This window comes from Crocuta crocuta, unplaced genomic scaffold, assembly GCF_008692635.1.
Source record: "Crocuta crocuta isolate KB4526 unplaced genomic scaffold, BGI_CrCroc_1.0 scaffold124, whole genome shotgun sequence".
Classification (NCBI taxonomy): domain Eukaryota; kingdom Metazoa; phylum Chordata; class Mammalia; order Carnivora; family Hyaenidae; genus Crocuta; species Crocuta crocuta.
Window position 1 is genome coordinate 10985877 of NW_027551573.1, and position 21748 is coordinate 11007624.

The window sequence follows — 21748 nt, forward strand, 5'->3', positions numbered from 1 at the left end:
AGTGTCCACTCATTTATGAGAAGAGCACTAAAATCTGATCATTAGCTGTCTGCAAGTGTAGAAAGGACTTGTTAACTGTGGCCCTCACTGGTGAGTGACCCAACACTGGGGAATTCCTGAGTCTGCATTCCTGGGTCTTGATTTTTTTGGACTGTTTAGAGTTCCCAGGGAGGAAGCCTTCCATTTCCTGCTTAGAGGCTTTAAGGGAGTTGAGTGGGGGGTGAGGCTGGGAATGCCATCCATTGTGTTAACATTCCTGGGTCTCCTTGTTTGCAAGCTGGTCTTGTGACCCTCAGTTGTTCCTGGTGCCTTCTGATCCAGTAACCCTGCTTTTATCATCAGCAAAGAAATAATCTCATTTTCTGTTGTGGTGATAGAGTAGCAGCTACCTAGATTTGTGAAGTAGGGGAGAGTATTAGACATTAGATTGATTCTAAATAGACTTTTACCCAAGCCTCGTGTTTTTAAAAAGCACAATTCCACCACCACCCATTATCCCCTCTCCTCTTCCAGAGATACCAAGTGCTTCCAGCTGTTATTACACCTATGTCCTTACCTCTTTAAGGGTTTATTTATGCCCTTAAAACATCCTTTACTGTTAAGTGGAGTTTGAAGAGAGAGAACTAAATGCATGTGTTTAATCTATAGCCTTTAACTAAAATCCTTTGCAATCTTTGGATCCTATTTGGCTTCTGTGTTAAACTAAATATAGAGGTACCATAGTAGAGATAAACCCCTGGGATCCTTTTATTTTTATGTCAGAATTGAATTTTATAGAGTTGTACTGATTTATCAGATTCTCCCACACAGTTTTGCCCTTGTAAAATCTAAGCATTTTATTTCCCTGCTCTCCTACAGGGCAAACTTGTCCTCTAGCAGCAAGTTCTTCCCACCAGCACAGCGTACAATCTTACCTTTCTCTCACTTCATTGTATTCAATTTGTTGTGCTAAACTTGGTGGCAGTTCTTGCAAAATTATATACAGTATATGTGTAACATAGGATGAACAATTGTGTGGTTAAATTGTGGGGAAAAGAGAATACTATTCTCTTTAGCTATAATTCGTGTTTTAAATGTGGTTTTTCCCTAAGATGGACAAAATATTGGAATCAAGCATATTCCTGCAACCCAGTGTGGCATTTGGGTTCGAACCAGCAATGGAGGTCATTTTGCTTCACCAAATTATCCTGACTCTTATCCACCAAACAAGGAGTGTATCTACATTTTGGAAGGTATTTGACCAATTTCTATCTTTTAATGGATGAGTTTTTACTTTTTTATAAACCTAAGTAAGATGCCCAGTTTAAGCCAGTTTGAACAAAATTTGAAAACATATTTGAATTAAACTCTAGTAATTATAAATATTTGAGTATTGAACACATTAACAAATGCAGTAACATTAATACATTAACAATTACAAAATTGAAATGTTATGGGAATTTTGAATCTCTTAAAATATAATTCAACCAGATGCGTTGGTTATGACTTAAAATTACTGGCATCTCTTATTATGCTTTATGCAAATTATGTCCATAGTTATATTAATTCTTTTCATTTCTTCTGTTGTTCTATTTATTATATATTGTATCTCATGAACTAAGCATTAGCTTTTCTACTCTAATTCTAATTAATTAAATACATTTAATTCATTTAATGAACAGCATATGGCAAAGGGAAAGATGATGGTAGTTCTACACAGTAGCATTGCTACTATTGATATAAAATATAACATCAATTATGAATTTTATATATAACAATCCTCATTATGCTTCTCCTCTGTGAAACAGGAACCAAGCAGTTGTGTTGCTCTTCCCATTTTGTCAGGACATTTATTACTTTTCTTTGTTTGTGTTGCCCTGATTCACTTGTTCTTATTTTCTAGCTGCTCCACGTCAAAGAATAGAGTTGACTTTTGATGAACATTATTATATAGAACCATCATTTGAATGTCGGTTTGACCACTTGGAAGTTCGAGATGGGCCATTTGGTTTCTCTCCACTTATAGATCGATACTGTGGTGTGAAAAGCCCTCCACTAATTAGATCAACGGGGAGGTTTATGTGGATTAAGTTTAGTTCTGATGAAGAACTTGAAGGACTGGGATTTCGAGCAAAATATTCATTTATTCCAGGTAAGGAAGTTATCTTGTCAGTGGGTCTCACTCTGGTTTCAGAATCTTATGTCTATAAAAGAGAATTTAGTCAAGTTAATCAAATCAAGGTTTTAAAGAAATTAGCAAGGCCAATGGGAAATCACTCTGTGAATAAATAAACCCAAAAATTGGAAATAGAGCAGTATCACTTGAATTTGAAGCATTTCATAGATGGTATCACATTTTTCTTAAATTTCTTTGTTTTATAGTGTTTCTCAAGGGTAAAAAAAAATCAAGATAAATACACTTTAAAAAATAATTTAGCAAATTGTCTTATTTTCACAATCCTTACCAAAAATTATTTTCGCAGCTTTTTCCATTGAAATGATTGAATCAACCATTCATTTGAATAAGTAGTCTCTAGAGAATATTAAGCATTAGAAAAAATACTGCTCTGCACTTGGAGGTGAAAGATCTGGGTTTAAATCCTTTCTGCTACCTAATAGCTGTAACACTATTAGGCACAGTTGTGCCTGACGGTTGCTGTTTGTAAAATGGGAATACTTGATGTATTAGTTTCCTAAGGCTGCCTTAACTAATTAACTACAAATTTAGCAGCTGAAAACAGCGGAATTTTATTCTCTTGAGTTCTGGAGGGCAGAAAACCCAGCAAGGCCACCTTTCTTCTGGGAACCCTAGGGTACAATCTATTCCTCGCCTCTTGTAGCTTCTGGGGCCTTCCCCGGCATTCCTGGATCTCTGGCCACATCACTCCAGTCCCTGCCTCCATCTTCACATCACCTTCTATTCTCAAAATCCATAACTTAGTCACATCTTTTGTCTTGTAATGTAATATTCAACTTTTTTTTTTTTTTTTTTTTACCACATAAAGTAATATCAGGTTCTGAGAATTCGAATTAGCATCTCCATTCAGCCCACTCCACCCATCTCCCCTACCCTGTGTTATGTATGAACACTGAGAATTGCAAGGCCTCTCTGGTGTAAAACCATGCATATCCCTCCTAATGTAGAAACACAAAGATCTACAAGTTATTGCTCCTGTCTTCAAATACCTTAGAGAATGAAATGACGAAAAAGTAACTTATCAATTATATAATCTTCTTGCTTTTATGTTTTCATGTAAGTAATTTGTTAATTAGAAAACTCATATATTCAAATGAAAAGAAAATCTCCATAATCTTACCATCCTCTATATAAAAAACCACTGTTAACAATTTGGTATGTATCAGATATTTTTCTGTATCTCTTTATTTTGTCTTACATGATTGAGACCATATTACCGTATTACCTGCTTTTTTTGCCTGAACAATATAATCAACTTTTTTTTCTTGTCAGTAAACATTATGGGAATTTTTAAGCTTTGTTTTAGTATTTATGTTCTCAGTGCCAAAAGGATAACATTTTTAGAAAGTAATATTTATCTTTAGACTTTATTTTTTAGGACAGTTTTAGGTTCCCAGCAAAACTAAGCAAAAGTACAGAGTCACCATATACCTCCAACCCCACACAAACACAGCTGTCTCCAAAATCAATATCCTGCTCCTGAGTGGTCCACTTGTTTTAGTCAGTAAACCCACCCTGACACATCATCACCCAGAGACCATAGTTTACATTAATTAGGTTGACTCTTGGTGTTGTGTGTTCTCTGTTTTTAGACAAATGTATGACGATGTGTGTCTACCATTACAGGATCATACCACATAATTCCACTGCCCTAAAAATTCTCTGTGCCTCACCTATTCGTTCCTCCCCCTATCTCTTGGCAAGCACTGATCTTACTGTCTACATAGTTTTGTCCTTTCCAGAATGTCATAGTTGGAATTATACAATACATAGCCCTTTCAGATCGGCTTCTTTTACATGGTAATATGTACTTAATGTTTCCTCCGTGTTTTTTCATGGTTTGGTAGCTCATTTCTTTTTAGTTTGACTAATATTTCATAGTGATGGATGTACAATAGTATATCCATTCTATTGAAAGATACCTTGGTTACTTCCAAGTTTTAGCAGTTACAAATAAACCTGCTATAAACATCCATATGCAGGCTTTTCATGGACAAGATTTTCACTCATTCAGGTAAATACCAAGGAGCACAGTTGCTGAAACATAGTAAAATTTGTATTTTTAGTTTTTGCTTAAGTAGAGAGGGTGATGGTTATATATGTATATGTTATATATATTTTACTATGATAAAAATAAATTTTAAATAATTACAGAGTTATCAAACTTAATTTGAAAGTTCAGATAGGACCTATATACACCAAATTGCCAGAATGAAAAAATTGCTAGTTTAAAATATCTCAGAATCTTTAAATAGCCTGCAAAACCTATTTCAATCACAGTTTATTGTATTTAACTGGGTGTTCAATTCTTATTAAAATTGTTTTTTATTCCAGATACTTTATGCATAGTTTCCATATTGAAAAAAAGTAGGGAGGAAACTTTTAGCTTGAGTATACATCTCAGACTTTCCTTTTTTAACTTAATAAACTGAGTCAACCTTGCTGAAAGCAGACAAAGACATTTCAGCCCTTTTGCAGAGAAATGTCAAAGACAAATTTAATTAAACAGCATTGGAGTAAAAAGTCATAGGAATTACCTGCCAAATGAATCAGTTTTTTCGTGTGTAGGCAAGAATTCTAGGATTTGATCAGTATTGCATTAAAATTTTCAGAATTATCCCAGTTACTTGCAGGAAGTAGCAATCCAGTAAGAACCCTCTGCCTCAGCAAATACCACCAATAACTTAGAGAATTCCATTTAAAATATACCAGTTTCTCACTTTTAGTAGTAGTCATCTTCTTGATTCTATTGATCCCTAAAGAAAAATTTATTTTATAAATATAATTTTAAATAACTAGACATGGCCATAATTAGCCAATTATGCGTTGTCTATTTATTTTGATTTTTTTTCTTTTAATGGTAAAACTGTGGCATCCTTACCCATAATATAAAGGCAATATGGTGGTAGAGTAAGAAAAATTGTGTGGAGAATTGCAATCTAGTCCTGGCTTTGCCATTATAAATACGGTCTAAGAAGATCAACATCTCTCGCATTCAGTTTCCTCATCTATAAAATGGAATATTACGTAGTTTTCCTGATGTTGCTATAATTAGCATAATGTATGTAGAAACTCTGAAGTACTATAAAATGCAAATGTAAGGTAATATAGTCTAGAAATCCTAAGCATTTTCTTCTAATTTGTCTATATTTTAGCCATAATCCATATAAAATTGCTCTCATAATACAAACTAATACAAAAAGAGCAACTTTTCTTCAAAGTAAGAATCTTTACATATTAAAAAGCCTGATTTTAATATTTAAAAATATTCAATTAAGAGCGTTGTTTTTGATGTCTATTTTTTCTTTCAGGTAGTCTAAACCAGTTTGGGAAGATCTGATTCATATTTAAGATTTTTAAGTCTTTTTGACACCAAAATATATCATTACTTCAGTTAATTGGTTTAGTTCATAAAAACAAATACCTGACCAATTAACTTTAATCAGTTATTTGACCTAAACTATTAGTTCTCAGTCATCTGTGAACTACTTCATAGGGCAGAAAACCCTGTATATCAGCTAGTCATTTTTTCCTGCCGTTTTGAAAACACAGCCCACTAGCTGCTACTTTGTGTCTGTGTTGAATTAAAAAACATATAAAACTCACCACTTTAATCCTCTGTAAGTGCACATGTCAAGTACATTTATTACAATGTTGTGCAATGGTCACCACTATCCATTTCCAGAACGTTTTTGTTAACCCAGGCTGAAACTCTATCCATTAAACACTAACTGCCCATTTCCCCTTTCCTCCAGCTTCTGGTACTTACTGTCTCTATGAATTTGACTAATTTAGGATCCTCAAGGTTCATCCATGTTGTAGTGTGTGTCGCAATTTCATTTCTTTGTTAGGCTGAATATATACTCCATTGTGTTGAATTTGACTAATTTAGGATCCTCAAGGTTCATCCATGTTGTAGTGTGTGTCGCAATTTCATTTCTTTGTTAGGCTGAATATATACTCCATTGTGTTGTATATATTACATTTTGTTTATTCATTCATCCATTAGTGGGCTAGCTATTGCAGTTGACAGAGTTCTGAGTTTTCAGTTCCATAAATAAGTTATTCATGATGGGATCAGAAGTATAAATATTAGCATTAAAAAAAAAAACAGGGGCGCCTGGGTGGCTTAGTCGGTTAAGCGTGCGACTTTCGCTTAGGTCATGATCTCGCGGTTCGTGGGTTCAAGCCCCGCGTCGGGCTCTGTGCTGACTGCCAGCTCAGAGCCTGGAGCCTGTTTCAGAGTCTGTGACTCCCTCTCTCTCTGCCCTCCCCTGCTCACGCTGTCTCTCTATCTCTCTCTCCTAGAAATAAATAAAACATTTTAAAAATTTAAAAAAAAAAAACATTGATACTATAAACAAACACATAAGCATGCCCAGAAAAAAAAAAAAAACACTGATCTGTAGTCTACACCGATGAAAGCTTTCTCTTGTTTTTCTGTTAAATGTAGCATTAGATAGAACTTAAGATATTAAGCCTTAAAGTAACTCTAAACTATCTCAATGCCAATGACTTTCTTCTTTTTTCTGTTACAGATCCAGACTTTACTTACCTAGGAGGTATTTTAAATCCCATCCCAGGTTTAGTATATCCCCTCTTTTTCCTTGTGGCATTTGATTAGTCTTGTTTTCCTTTGAGCATCATTCAACTTTTCTTTCTAGATTGCCAGTTTGAACTCTCGGGAGCTGATGGAATAGTGCGTTCTAGTCAGGTAGAACAAGAAGAAAAAACAAAACCTGGCCAAGCAGTTGATTGCATATGGACAATTAAAGCTACTCCAAAAGCCAAGGTATTGTTATGTATTGAGTCACTTTAGAAAATAACATAAGACATTGAATTGCATAATATATTTTTTGATTCTTGCAGATAACTTATTGTTGTATAAACTGATACTAAAACTTTTTAAAAATTAATATCATTTCAATCAGATTGGGCACCTAAGATCTCAGCATTATTATAGTTAAGTAAACTACAATATAAATTCAGGAATATCACACAAATTTTGAGATTCTTAAAATCTGTGTATTCCTGCTGACAAAAACTGAGGACTGATGGATGTGGGGGGGAGGGGGGGGATGGGCTTGGAGGAGGACATTTGTGGGGATGAGCACTGAGTGTTATGTGGAAACTAATTTGACAATAAACTATTTGTAAAAAAAAAAAAAAAAGAAAGGGGTAAATTCCTACTTAGTAGGCAGCCAACTGTATCAATTACATTCTGTACTCAGCTAGAGTTAAGGATTAAGACATGTAGACATGTTTCTTGCCCTGATTGGGGGCCTACATCCTCTGAATGATGCAGAAAAAAATGTTGAGCCAAATTCTAATGAAAAGGATTCAGAAGTACTGGGGGCATGTCCCTTGAAAACACATTTTGTAAATTAAGAAAAAAATTGAGATAGCCTGTGATCAAAATGTAATACATTTATTTACTGAAAAATATCCAAAAATAAAATTCTATAGTAGAAAGAAAAAAAAAAATCTGTGTATTCCTAAGTGGAGAGTGCAAGTGTTGATCCATACAATCATAGATTCTTAGAAAAATGTTATAAGGAGGAAAAATGGACCACAAGAGGTCAAAGTGTCTTCTCAGAGTTGTCAGAGTTGGTCATAGCAGTGTCAAAACCAAAACACAAATATAGTGAGTCTTAGCTCTGTGTTCTTTCCATGCTGTCCTCTGCTAATGATGTAGCCTGTGATAGGAAAGTACCACTGGGAAGGATGTTTTTAAATAACTCTGACAGATTGAGATTGGTTGCTAACTATTGCAAAAAAGCTTTTAATTTATACTTCTAGGAATATTCACAGTTACAATTATATTTAATGTGGATACATGTGAAAAGAGAGAGTGAGGATAAGAGAAAAAACTTTTAAAGAATAATGAAAATCAAATTTAGAGTTATGGTAATATGATGGATTAGATTATATGAAAACTTGCCTGTTACAAAACACCTGGAAATGTTGGGTAAACTATAACAGATACCCTTTTAAAAGCATAGGTAAGATTTCCAAAGAAGGTAATTCTTAATGGACTAGAAAAGAAGAGAGATAACTATAAACCAGAGCAATAAACTGAAAACTGAAATCGATGGTACAAATGCCTCTTGCTGATTTCAGTACCCTCTGACTACTTACCAGTAGACATGCCAGGAGCTTGTTGTTAATACCCACAGTGAGAAAGAAAAGGCCTGAGGTTTGTGTGACCGTTGTGAGATCCCTCATATAAAGCTGGAACCCTTAAAGGGAGGTAATTGCTATGAAATGGTAGATTAAGGGAAAAAAAAAAAACTTACACTAACGCAAGTTGATAATGAAGAAGCTTATCTTTCCAGACTCAGTCTCAGGGATACAACTGGGGTCTCCCCTAATGGGGCGCCTGGGTGGCTCAGTCGGCTAAGTGTCAGACTTCGGCTCAGGTCACGGTCTCATGGTTTGTGGGTTCGAGCCCCGCATCGGGCTCTGTGCTGACAACTAGCTCAGAGCCTGGAGTCTGTTTCAGATTCTGTGTCTCCCTCTCTGCCCCTCCTCCATTCATGCTCTGTCTCTCTCTGTCTCAAAAATAAACAAAAAATTAAACAATTTTACCTAGAAACCTGTTTTTATTAGGGTTGGGATGTATGTAATTTACATTCCATGCCCAATCCAGGAACCACTTAGTCTATATATTAACAAAATGGTCCTGACCTCAAGTAACCTTTTCATAGACACCTGACAAAAATAAATACAAAATAACCATGGAGGCTATAGGATTGCCACCAGTAAAATACCGCTGAAGGTATGCTCACAACAGAAAGTTAGAAAACAAGCAGTGACTGAGTGGCCCAGTTGGCTAAGTGTCCAACTTCAGCTCAGGTCATGATCTCACTGTTCGTGAGTTTGAGCCCCATGTCAGGCTCTGTGCTAACAGCTTAGAGCCTAGAGGCTGCTTCAGATTCTGTCTCCCTCAGCCCCTCCCCCCTTCTCTCTCTCTCAAAAACAAACCCAAAAAATTTTTTAGAAAGAAATGGTTCAAGCTGACAAAAAACATTGGCACAAAGTGACTCCCAAAGCAAGAAAAAAAGTTTTAATTGACACCTACCTACATTGGCCACCATAGATAATGAGAAAATCTTTAAAACAACTAGAGATAGAATATATCAGAATCCTTAACCGTAAAATAGGAGCCAGAAGATAATAGAATAATGTCGTCAAAGTACTAAGAAAAAAAATAATAACTGCCAAGCTAAAACTCTAAAATTCAGTACTCAACTATCATTTAAGAATATGGGCAAAATTTAAATATTTCTGAGCAAAAATAATAAATGGACCAAATACTACGGTAAAAATTCAAGTATATTCTCTTTTAAGGTAACTAGGGAAAATTTTGAAAATACAAAAGCAGAAAAGAAATAGCACAAATACCAAAAGAAATGCTATTAACTATTAAAATACAAATCAAGAATGTCACCAATTTACAAGTAAGATATGATTTTAAATTTTATATATTAATATAGCCTCAGAATGTACAAAACATGAATTGAAAGTTGCTGAGGAAAACTGACATATCCACAATTATAGTGGGTAATTCATTTTACCTCTCAGTAATTAAGCATACAAAAAATTTAGTAAGGCTCAGAATATTTAAACAATACAGTATGCCTAATAAAGCATGGTATCTTACTCCCAACATCCAGATAATAAGCATTTTCTACAAGCATGCGTGAGACACTTATAAAATGTGACATTTTATAAAACGCTAGACTAAAAACAGAAGTTTGGAATATGTACCAGTGCTTGGTTTCATCCAGAGCATCCTCTGACAAAAATACACATAAATTAGGAACCAGCAACCAAAAGATAACTTTAAAACACTTATGTTTAGAAATTTAATTAATATACCACTTAGTACTTAATAGGTCACATAAGAAATCAGGATATAAACTTAAACAGATTTAAAACTCAGTAATAATGAAAATACTACATATCAAAATGTGTGGGATGCAGCTAAAAGTAGTTTAAGGGAGTTTCATAAATGCTTATTTTAGAAGAAGAAAAGATTTAAATTTGATGAGCTAAGATTCAGCTTAAGAACTTAATTAAAAGATTTTCAGCCCTCAACAAGTACGAAAAGGCCAAGATCATAACATGCATGTATTCAGACCACACTACTATGAAACCTGAAATTAGACACAAGAAAAAGTTTGGAAAGGTAACAAATACTTGGAGACTAAAGAACATCCTACTGAAGAATGAATGGGCTATCCAAGAAGTTAAAGAGGAAATTAAAAACTACATGGAAGCCAATGAAAATGATAAGACCACAGCCCCAAACCTCTGGGACGCAGCAAAGGTGGTCATAAGAGGAAAGTACATAGCAATCCAGGCCTTCCTAAAGAAGGAAGAAAGGTCTCAGATACACAATCTAACCTTACACCTTAAAGAGCTGGAAAAAGAACAGCAAATAAAACCCAAAACCAGCAAAAGACAGGAAATAATAAAGATTAGAGCAGAAATCAATGCTATTCAAACCAAAAAAAAAAAAAACAAAAAACAAAAAACAGTAGAACAGATCAAGAAACCAGAAGCTGGATCTTTGAAAGAATTAACAAAATTGATAAACCCCTTACCAGTTTGATCAAAAAGAAAAAAGAAAGGACCCAAATACGTAAAATCAAGAATTAAAGAGGAGAGATCACAACCAACACAGCAGAAATAAAAATAATAAGAGAATATTATGAACAATTATACTCCAATAAAATGGGCAATCTGGACGAAGTGGACAAATTCCTAGAAACATATAAACTACCAAAATTGAAACAGGAAGAAATAGAAAATTTGAACAGACCCATAATCTATAAAGAAATCGAATTGGTAATCAAAAATCTCCCAGAAAACAGGAGTCCAGGGCCAGATGGCTGTCCGGGGGAATGCTACCAAACATTTAAGGAAGAGTTAACTACTATTCTCTTGAAGCTGTTCCAAAAAATAGAAATGAAAGGAAGACTTCCAAACTCTTTCTATGAGGCCAGCGTTACCTTGATTTCAAAACCAGACAAAAACCCCACTAAAAAGGAAAACTATACACCAATTTTCTTGATGAACATGGATGCAAAAATCCTCAACAAGGTATTAGCCACCGGATCCAACAATACATTAAAAAATTATTTACCATATGTTATGCTGAGCGAAATAAGTCAGGCAGAGAAGGACAAATACCATATGTTTGCACGTATAGGAGGATTAGGAGGAACTTAACGGAAGACCGAGGGGGAGAAGAAGGGGGGAAATAGTGGGGGAGAAGGAGAGAGGCAAACCATGAAAGACTCTTGAATACTGAGNACAATGAACTGTTTGTAAAAAAAATAAATAAATAAAATAATTTTTTTTTTAATTTTAAAAATAAATAAAAAATTAAAAAATAAAAAAATAAATTATTCACCACAACCAAGTGGGATTTATACCTGGGATGCAGGGCTGGTTCAGTATCCGCAAAACAATCAGTGTGATTTATCACATCAGTACAAGAAAGGACAAGAACCACATGATCCTCTCAATAGATGCAGAGAAAGCATTTGACAAAATACAGCATCCTTTCTTGATTAAAAACCCTCAAGAACTTAGGGATAGAAGGATCATACCTCGAGATCGTAAAAGCCATGTATGAAAGACCCAATGCTCATATCCTCAATGGGGAAAAACTCAAGAGTTTTACCCCTAACGTCAGGAACAAGATAGGGATGTCCACTCTCGCCACTGTTATTCAACATAGTATTGGATGTCTTAGTCTTAGCAATTAGACAACACAAAGAAATAAAAGGCATCCAAATCAGCCAGGAGGAGGTCAAACATTCATTTTTCACAGATGACAGATACTCTATATGGAAAACCCAAAAGATTACACACACACACACACACACACACCTGCTAGAACTGATCCATGAATTCATCAGGATAAAATTAATGCAGGATAAAAAATTAATGCACTGAAACCAGTTGTATTCTTATACACCAACAATGAAGCGAGAGAAAGAGAAATCAAGGAGTCGATCCCATTTACAATTGCACCAAAAAATGTAAAATACCTAGGGATAAATCTAACCAAAGAGGTGAAAATTCTATACACTGAAAAATGTAGAAAGCTTATGAAAGAAATTGAAGAAGACACCAAAAAAATGGAAAAATATTCTATGCTTCTGAAGAACAAATATTATTAAAATGCAATACTACCCAATTCACATGGGGCACCAGGGTGGCTCAGTCAGTTAAGTGTCTGACTTTGGCTCAGGTCATGACCTCATGGTTCGTAAGTTCAAGCTCTGTGTCAGCCTCTGTGCTGATAGCTCAGAGCCTGGAGGCTGCTTTGGATTCCGTGTCTCCCTCTCTCTCTGCCCATTCCCCACTTTTGCTCTGTCTCTTTCTCTCTCAAAAGTAAACATTTAAAAACAATTTTAATGTCAATACTACCCAAAGCAATCTATATATTCAATGCAATACGTATCAAAATAACACCAGCATTCCTTATACAGTGAGAACAAACAATCCTAAAATTTGTATGGAACCAGAAAAGATCCCAAATAGCCAAAACAATCTTGAAAAAGAAAACCAAAACAAGAGGTATCACAATCTCAGTCTTCAAGCTGTATTACAAAGCTGTAGTCATCAAGACAGTATGGTACTGGCACAAATAAAGAAACTTAGATCAATAGAACAGAATAGAGAACCCAGAAATGGACCCACAAATGTATGGCCAACTGATCTTTGGCAAAGCAGAAAATAATATCCAATTGAATAATGACAGTCTCTTCAGCAAGTGGTGCTGGGAAAACTGGACAGCAACATGCATAGAAATGAACCTGGACCACTTTCTTACACCACACACAAAACTAAACTCAAAATGGATGAAAGATCTAAATGTAAGACAGGAAGCCATCAAAATCCTAGAGAAGAAAGCAGGCAAAAACTTCTTTAGCGTTGGCCACAGCAACTTCTTAACAGGTCTCAGAAGGCAAGAGAAACAAAAGCAAAAATGAACTATTGGAACCTCATCAAAATAAAAAGCGTCTGCACAGTGAAGGAAACAGCAAAACTAAAAGGCAACCGATGGAATGGGAGAAGATATTTGCAAACAACATATCAGATTAAGGATTAGTATCCAAAATCATAAAAAATTTAATCAAACTCAACACCCAAAAAACAAATAATCCAGTAAAGAAATGGGCAGAAGACATGAATAGACACTTCTCCAAAGAAGACATCCAGATGGCTAACAGACACATGAAAAAGTCTCAACATCACTCTTCATCAGGGAAATACAAATTAAAACCACAATGAGATACCATCTCATACCCATCAGAATGGCTAACATTAATGATTCAGGCAACAACAGATGTTGACAAGGATGCAGAGAAACAAGATCTCTTTTGCACTGCTGGTGGGAATGAAAACTGGTGCAGTATGGAGGTTTCTCAAAAAGTTAAAAATAAAACTACCCTACGACCCAGCAATTGCACTACTAGGTATTTATCTAAGGGATACAGGTATGCTATTTCGAAGGGACACATGCACCCCAATGTTTATAGCAGCACTGTCAATAGCCAAAGTATGGAAAGAGCCCAAATGTCCACTGATGGATGAATGGACAAAGAAGATGTGTGTGTGTGTATATATATATATATATATATACACACCACACACACACACACACACACACACACACCATGGAGTATTACTCAGCATTAAAAAGAATAAAATCTTGCCATTTGCAACAACGTGGATGGAACTAGAGTGTATTATGCTAAGCAAAATTAGAGAAAGACAAATAAATGACTTCACTCATATGAGGACTTTAAGACACAGAACAGATGAACATAAGGGAGGAGAAGCAAAAATAATATAAAAACAGGGAGGAGGACAAAACATAAGAGACTCTTAAATATGGAGAACAAACAGAAGGTTACTGGAGGGGTTGTGGGGGGGAGGGAGCTAAATGGGTAAGGGACATTAAGGAATCTACTCTAGAAATCATTGTGTACTATATGCTAACTAATTTGGATGTAAATTTTAAAAAAGAGAGCACCCTGTCCCCTTCCACAGTGAGAAGACATCAGAAAGCAGGTTCTCAGTAAATACTGATCTTGGACTTCTCAGCTTCCAGGACTGTGAGAAATAAATGTTTGGTGTTTATTTAAAAAAAAAAAAAAAAGTTAAAAGAATAACCAAATAAATCCCAAAAAAGGTAATAATGAAAGCAAAATAAACGATATTTTAAACAAAGTTATAAAAAGAATCAACAAAACCAAAAGCTTGCCCTTTGTAAAAGACAACTGTAGACACACCTCTGCAAAGATTTAGAAAAAAAAAGACCGAAATAATATTTAGAAATGGAAAAGGTCCTGAGTCAACTACAGCAGAGATTAAAAACCATTATAAGCCAAACTATGAAGCAGATCAGATGAACAAAACAAAACAAAAACAAAAACCTGAGTGTTTCTTAAATAAATGACAGAAGAGGGGAAATATAGCAGTAGAACATACACATTAAAAGAAATGTAAAAGTCAAATGAACTTGTGTATTCAAACAAACTGAAAGAAGGAAACATTATTAAGACATAAGCCTGCACACCAGTATTTGATATGAAGAATTTGTTTGGTTTGATAATAGTACTGAGATTATTTTTTAAGTGGTCATTAGCAATATACCTAAACTGTTGACGTGTAAAATCTCTCCAGGATTTGTCTCAGTATGTGAGAGGCAGAAGTGGGAGGGGTATTATAGTTCCAGCAAGATTGGCTGAGTTAATAACTGTTCAGAAATGGGACATGAGTTTAGGATACTATTTTGTCTGCTTTTGCACATTTGAAATTTTCTGTAATCAAACTGTTTTAGACTAGAAGATAATAATAAGAGTAATTCTTTGTTGATAAATTTGCAAACCATCTAAATGGACAGTTTCCTGAAATATGTATGTGTGTACATATACATTTACATACATATATGTTTATCAAAATTAAATCAATGAAATAGAAAACCTGAATAAATTTTACCAAATTATAAAAATTGATTTTATCTGTAAAATATGTAAACAGAAAAATTTGTCAGCGGCCGCCTGAATGGCTTAGTTGGTTAAGTGTCCAACTTTGGCTCTGGTCATGATCTCTCAGTCTGTGAGTTCAAGCCCCATGCTGGGCTCTGTGCTGACAGTACAGGGCCTGCATAGGATTCTCTCTCTCAAAATAAATAAGCTAAGATGAAAAAAAGAAAAATTGGTCACATTAGATTTTACCAAATATTCAAGGAACATGTTAAATAAACTGTTTCAGAAAATTGAAGAAAAAAGAACATTCCCCCAGCCTTTTCTATCAGAGCTAAATAGATAGCATGAGAGAATTATAAACCAGGTTTATTTATAATAAAGGGTTTTTTTAGAAGTCATGACTAGAAATCCCTGGACAGTTTAATATTAGAAAATCAAATGATGTAGTTTCCCATATTAACAGATTAAAGGAGAAAACCCAGGTATATAAATGGATGCAGAAAAAATATTCAGTGAAACTTAAAACCTATCAATAAAAAAACTCTTGGTAATTCCAGCATAGAAGAATGTCTTCAGCATTTTGAAGAATATCTACGAAACCCTCCCTAATTCAGACGTTGTAATTAATGGTGAAACCTTAGAAGTATTTCCTTTGAGTTCTGGAACAAGTCAAAGATGTCTTTTGTCATTGTTTTATTTGATAGTGTTCTGAAATCCTGGTTAGGGCATCAAAATGAGAGAAAGAAAAATTCATCAATTGTAAAAATCAATTGCTTTTCTCTACTATAGCCATAAACAATTAGAAAATCAAACTTTTTAAAGCACTATTTACAATAAGAACAAGTCATAAGGTACTAGGAAGCAAATTTTAAAATTATATTGAAATGCATAAAAGAAGACCTACAGAAATGTGGGAGAGAGGGAGATCATTTTCATGGACGGAAAGATTCAATATCACAAAAATGTTCTTTGTTCTCTAATTTATCAATTTAAAGTAATTCCAGTCCAAATCCCAGGAGGGCTTTCCAGGGAGGCTGGCAAGCTAATTCCAGAATTCACATAGAAGAGGAAAGCACTCAAAAGAACCATAACAGTTTTGAATAAAAACAAGCGGGGATGCTTACCCTTCAAGATAAAGTTGTGGCAGTTGGATAGAATGCATTTGTCAGTGGAATATACAAACTAATAAAATTGAATTAAGTATCTAAAGGTAAAACTACACGTATATAGTGGTTGCCAGAGGGGAGATGGATGAAGAGATAGGTGAGGTAGACAAAGGGAATTAAGAGATACAGACTTCCACTTATTATAAAATAAGTCATAGGCATGAAAAGTATAGCATAGGGAATATAGTCAGTAATACTGTAATAATGCTTGGTGACTACACTTACTGTGTTGAGCACTGAGCAATGTATAGAATTGTTGAATCACTGTATAGTACTCCTGAAACTAATATAACACTATATGTGAATTATACTTCAATTTTTTAAGTAAAAAATAAAAAAATATGCATATATGGAAGCTTGGTATATAACAAATGTACAGGTATACCTTGGAATTACTACCAGGTCAGTTCCAGACCACAATAAAGTGAATATTATAATAAAGTGAGTCAGATGTATTTTTTTGGTTTCCCAGTGTATCTGAAAGTTATGTTTTATGTTGTACCATTGGTCTGTTAAGGGTGCAATAGCATGTCTAAAACAACAATGTATGTACCTTAATTCAAAAATACTGTATTGCTAAAAAAAAAAAAAAAAGTGCTAACCAGGATCTGAGCTTTCAGTGAGTCATAATCTTTTTGCTGCCTCGATATTGATGGCTGCTGACTGATCAGGGTGATGGCTGCTGAAGGCTGCAGTGACTGACAATTCCTTAAAATAAGACAGCAATGAAGCTTGCCGCATCGATTGACTCTCCTTTCACAAATTATTTCTCTGCAGCACGCGATGCTGTTTGGGAGCATTTTACCCACAGTAGAACTTGTTTTAAAATGGAGTCAATCCTCTCAAGCCCTCCCCCTGCTTTATCAACTAAATTATGTAATATTCTGAATTCTTTGTTCTCATTTCAACAGTCTTCACAGCACTTCACCAGGAGTACATTCCATCTAAAGAAATCACTTCCTTTGCTCATCCATGAGAAACTCTTCATCTGTTACAGTTTTATCAGGAGATTGTTGCAATTCAAACATAATAATATCAAAGTTTGAAATAGTGTGAGAATTACCAAATGTGACCCAGAGAGAAAATGAGTAAATGCTATTGGAAAAATGGCACTGATAGACTTGCTTAATGCAGGGTTGCCAAAAACTTTCAATATGTGAAGAAAAAAAAAAAAGCAGTATCTGTGAAGCAAGATAAAATGAGGTATGTCTCTTTTTATGGAAAGGCCACTGAGAACCATGGACTGAAACACTGGCATGCTCAAACACCAATGACTTCTTTTGTATATATTTTTATAAGTGGATTTTTTGAAACATCACCCATTAACTAGTTTACTCCATATTGAGTATTCATGGGTTAGGGTGGTCTTTAACATTTTTTCCTTTAACTTTCTTAAATCATCTGCTTACTCATTTAGTTTAACACTGTTTGTTTTTAATGTTTATTTTTGAGAGAGAGAGGGACACACAGTGCGGGCAAAGAGAGGGAGACGCAGAATTCGAAGCTGTCAGCACAGAGCCCAGCACGGGGCTTGAACCTATGAACTGTGAGATTATGACCTGAGCCAAAGTCAGACACTCAACCAACTGAGCCACCCAGGTGCCCCATAGTTTAACACAATTTTTAAAAATTTGAGGGGCACCTGGGTGGCTCAGTTGGTTGGGCGTCCAGCTTCAGCTCAGGTCGTGATCTCATGGTTCATGGGATCTGTGCTGACAGCTCAGACCCTGGAGCCTGTCTTCGGATTCCGTGTCTCCCTCTCTTGACCTTCCCCTGCTCATGCTGTCTCTATCTCTCCCTCAAAAATTAAAAAAATGAAAAAATAAAACATTTTTAAAATTTTGATCCAATTCCCATGTCAACTGTGTATATTTTTTTAATTTTAAAAATTTAGTTATTAAACAACATTCTCAGGGAACCTGGGTGTCTCAGTAGGTTGAGCATCGGACTTCGGCTCACATCATGATCTCATGGTTCGTGAGTTCAGGCTCCACATCAGGCTTTGTGTTGACAGCGTGGAGCCGGCTTCAAATTTCTGTCTCCCTCTTTCTCTGCCCCTCCCCTCCTCTCTCACTCTCTCCCAAAAATTATAAATAAACGTTAAAAAAAAATTTTTAAAAGTAACATTCTTCAGTATTCAGTTTTCCAAATAACACTCCTGAAAATTTATGAATCTAGAATTATTCATGAAGTACTTCAAAAAAGAGCAAGAACTAAGAAATATTAATTTCTTAAACATTTATTTACTTGTTGATGCTTTTTTAAAAGAGAGCACAGGTGCAAGACCAGGAAAGAAGTCTTGTCTCTCTCAGGGAGAGAATCTTAAGCAAGCTCCACACTCTGCATGGAACCTGACACAGAGCTCAATCCCACAACCCTGGGATCATGACCTGAGCCAAAAATCAAGGGTCAAACAACTGGTTGAGTTACCCAGGCAACCCTAATTTCTTAAACATTTAAATAATTATTAAATATTGTCAAGTGAAAAAGTAAAAACTATATACTATTACAGATATAAAGGAAGCCTTCTGTGTTCCCTTTAGCTTTCCTTCATACCCTATCCTGAGTTCAAGTTTTATAATTTCTATACAATTCCGTATTTTCATATTATGTACTATAAAATATATACTATCTGTATATTCTTAAATTTTTTATCAATTGTAGAAATAAATCACTATTCTCTTTTTAGACATTTAATTTGCTTTCACATTTTAATATAATAATATAATTTAATATAATATAATAATTTAATATAATATAATAAATGCTGCTATAAACATTTTTGTATTTTCATTATGCCCCTAAATGATGCTTTCATTTCATTATATATCTAGAAGTGTAGTTCTGTGTTGTAACACATGACCGTCTTCAGCTTTACCAGAGCATGCAAAAGGCTTTAGAACAAGTTAAGAGCATTTTCATTACTCAATTCTTGCTGACACTTGGTCATGTCAGGACACTTGGTTATGTCAAGTAACATATAGTAGAATTTTTTGACAGATTCTTACAGTCATGTGACAGCAACCATAATCAAGAACCATTCCATCACCCAGCAGAATTATCTTGGTCTGTTCCTTTGCAGTTAAACCCATCTTTAATCTTGATCCCTGGCAACTAATTATCTTTTGCTGTTCTATAGTTTTACCATTTCCAAAGCGTCCTATAATTAGAATCGCACAGTATGTATGAGTCTGAATTTCTTCATTTAGTATGATGCACTTGAGATTCTTCTGTTATTGCATGTATCAATAGCTCATTCCTTTTATTGCTGAACAGATTTTATGATATGGATATACTGTAGTTTATTCTTAACAACTGAAGAACATTTGGACTGTTTCCAATTTTTTGTTATTATTGGTAAAACTTCTATACACATTTCTGTACAGGCTGTTTTGTGTAAACATATTTTTAATTTTTCTGGATATTCATCCAAGAGACTGCTGATTCACATGGTAGCTTTATAAGAAACCACAAAGCTGTTTTCCAAAGTGGCTATATTGTTTTGCATTTCCACAAGGAATGTTACCAGATTTTCAGTTGTTCTACGTAAGTTCTAAGCACTTGGTATTATCAGTTGTTGTTTTCATTATAGTTACTCTAAACCTATAATGCTATAGGTTGTAATTTGCAATTTTGTAATGTCTAAATCTTATTTAGTGGTGCCATCTATGCCCATTTTAAGAATGGGTAGTTTTCTTACTCCTCTGGGTTAAGTCTTCGGCAAGTGATTTACAAATATTTTCCCAGTCCGTGGCTCTTCTTTTTACTCAACAGTGTCTTTCACAGAGAAAAAGTTTAATGAAGTCAGATTACAATTTTTTAAATAAATTTTCCTTTGATGTATCTAAGCACTCTTTGATCTAAAGTAATAAAAAACTTTTCCTATACTTCCTTCTGAAATTTATATATTTTTATATTTCTTTTTATGACCATTTTGAGTTAATTTTTGTGTAAGGTATTGGGTATAGCTCAAGATTTTCTTCTGCCCTTCCTTTCTTTCTCCTTTTCTTTTCTTTCTTTCTTTTTCTTTCTCGACTTATGGATGCCTGATTTTCCAGCACGTTTTGTTGAACACTGTCCTTTCTCCATTATTGCTTTTGTATTTCTGTTAAAAATAATAACTTTATTTGTAAGAATCTAATTCTAAGCTCTGTTCTGTTTCATGGCTCTGTGCCTATTCTTTTGTCAGTACCACACTGTTTTGATTATTGGAGCTTTAAAGTGTACACTTTGGCACTCTACATCTTCCAGTATGGTGCTGAATGGGAGTTGCCTTGTTACTGATTTTGAGGGGGAAAGCATTCAGGTTTTCACCATTAAGTATGGTGTGAGCTCTAGATTTTTGTAAACACTCTCTACCAGGTTACAGAAGTTTTGCTGTTTTTCTGAGATTTCACCATGAATGGATGTTGATTAACAGATTAAAATCATTATTTATCTTCTCCCTTTTAGTCTGTTTATAATGGAGACTTACATTGATTCTTCATAATATAAACCAGCCTTGGATACATGGGATACGCCATATTTGGTTGTGATCATATAAAAATATTACACTTTTTATATGTTGCTGGATTAGATTGGCTAATATTTTGTTGAGGATTTTTGCATCTGTTTTCTGGAGTGATGATTCTGATACCATTTCCAACTTGTGGGCTTTTTTCCCCTACATCACCAAGAAATTCTCAGACACCAGCTGAGTGCCTAATGATTCAACTCAGTTCTGACAGTATCTACTCTGAGATGGCATCAGATTCCTAGGGTTTGGGGGCTCAGTCCCACAAGTCTGGCCTCCACTTTAGATGCCAGTCTTCTATCCATGTTGTCACCTGTGCTTCTGACCAACTGGTTATAAATCAGAGGTTTCTATGAGCCCCTTCTTGAGTTTGATTAATTGGCTAGAGCTACTTAGAAAACTCAGGAAACCAGTTTGCTTACTTAAATTACCAGTTAACTACAGAGCATATTAAAGGATAATATGCTAGATGAAAAAACACAGGTGAGGTCCTGAACAAAGGAGCTTCAGTCCCCAGGGAGTATGGGGTTTGGCACAATGGCATATGGAAAAATTCTGGTTCACCAATTTGTAAGCTCTTCTTCAGACCTTCTCCTTTTGAGTTTTTTATGGAGGTCTAAATACATTGGCATGACTGATTAAATCATTGGTCGTTGGTACTTGATTTAACCTTAAGCCCAGCCCCTCTCCTCTCCCTAGAAATCGGGGTGGAACTGAAAGTGTAAACCCTCAATTCATGGTTATTTACCCTAGTAACCAGCCCCTATCTTTAAGGGATTTCCAAAACTTACCTCATTAACATGAACAATTGTTGAAAGAGGCACAAGACACCCATTTCAACTTTATGGCTCTAGAACATTTTCAGGAACTGAGGACA

The 21748-nt window shown here is 34.9% G+C and overlaps 1 protein-coding gene across 5 annotated transcripts in view; it reads left to right on the forward strand.

Moving 5' to 3' along the window:
- The window catches only part of NETO2 (neuropilin and tolloid like 2), a 59952-nt gene that overhangs the window by 13152 nt on the left and 25052 nt on the right, over positions 1-21748 (forward strand). For 3 of the 5 annotated variants that reach the window (XM_077751404.1, XM_077751408.1, XM_077751407.1), the window contains 4 exons: positions 1092-1232; positions 1883-2131; positions 6715-6759; positions 6841-6968. In XM_077751404.1, the coding sequence (XP_077607530.1) occupies positions 1092-1232; positions 1883-2131; positions 6715-6759; positions 6841-6968 (563 nt within the window). The remainder of the gene's footprint in view (positions 1-1091; positions 1233-1882; positions 2132-6714; positions 6760-6840; positions 6969-21748) is intronic. The other 2 variants (XM_077751405.1, XM_077751406.1) reach the window with 2 other exon arrangements.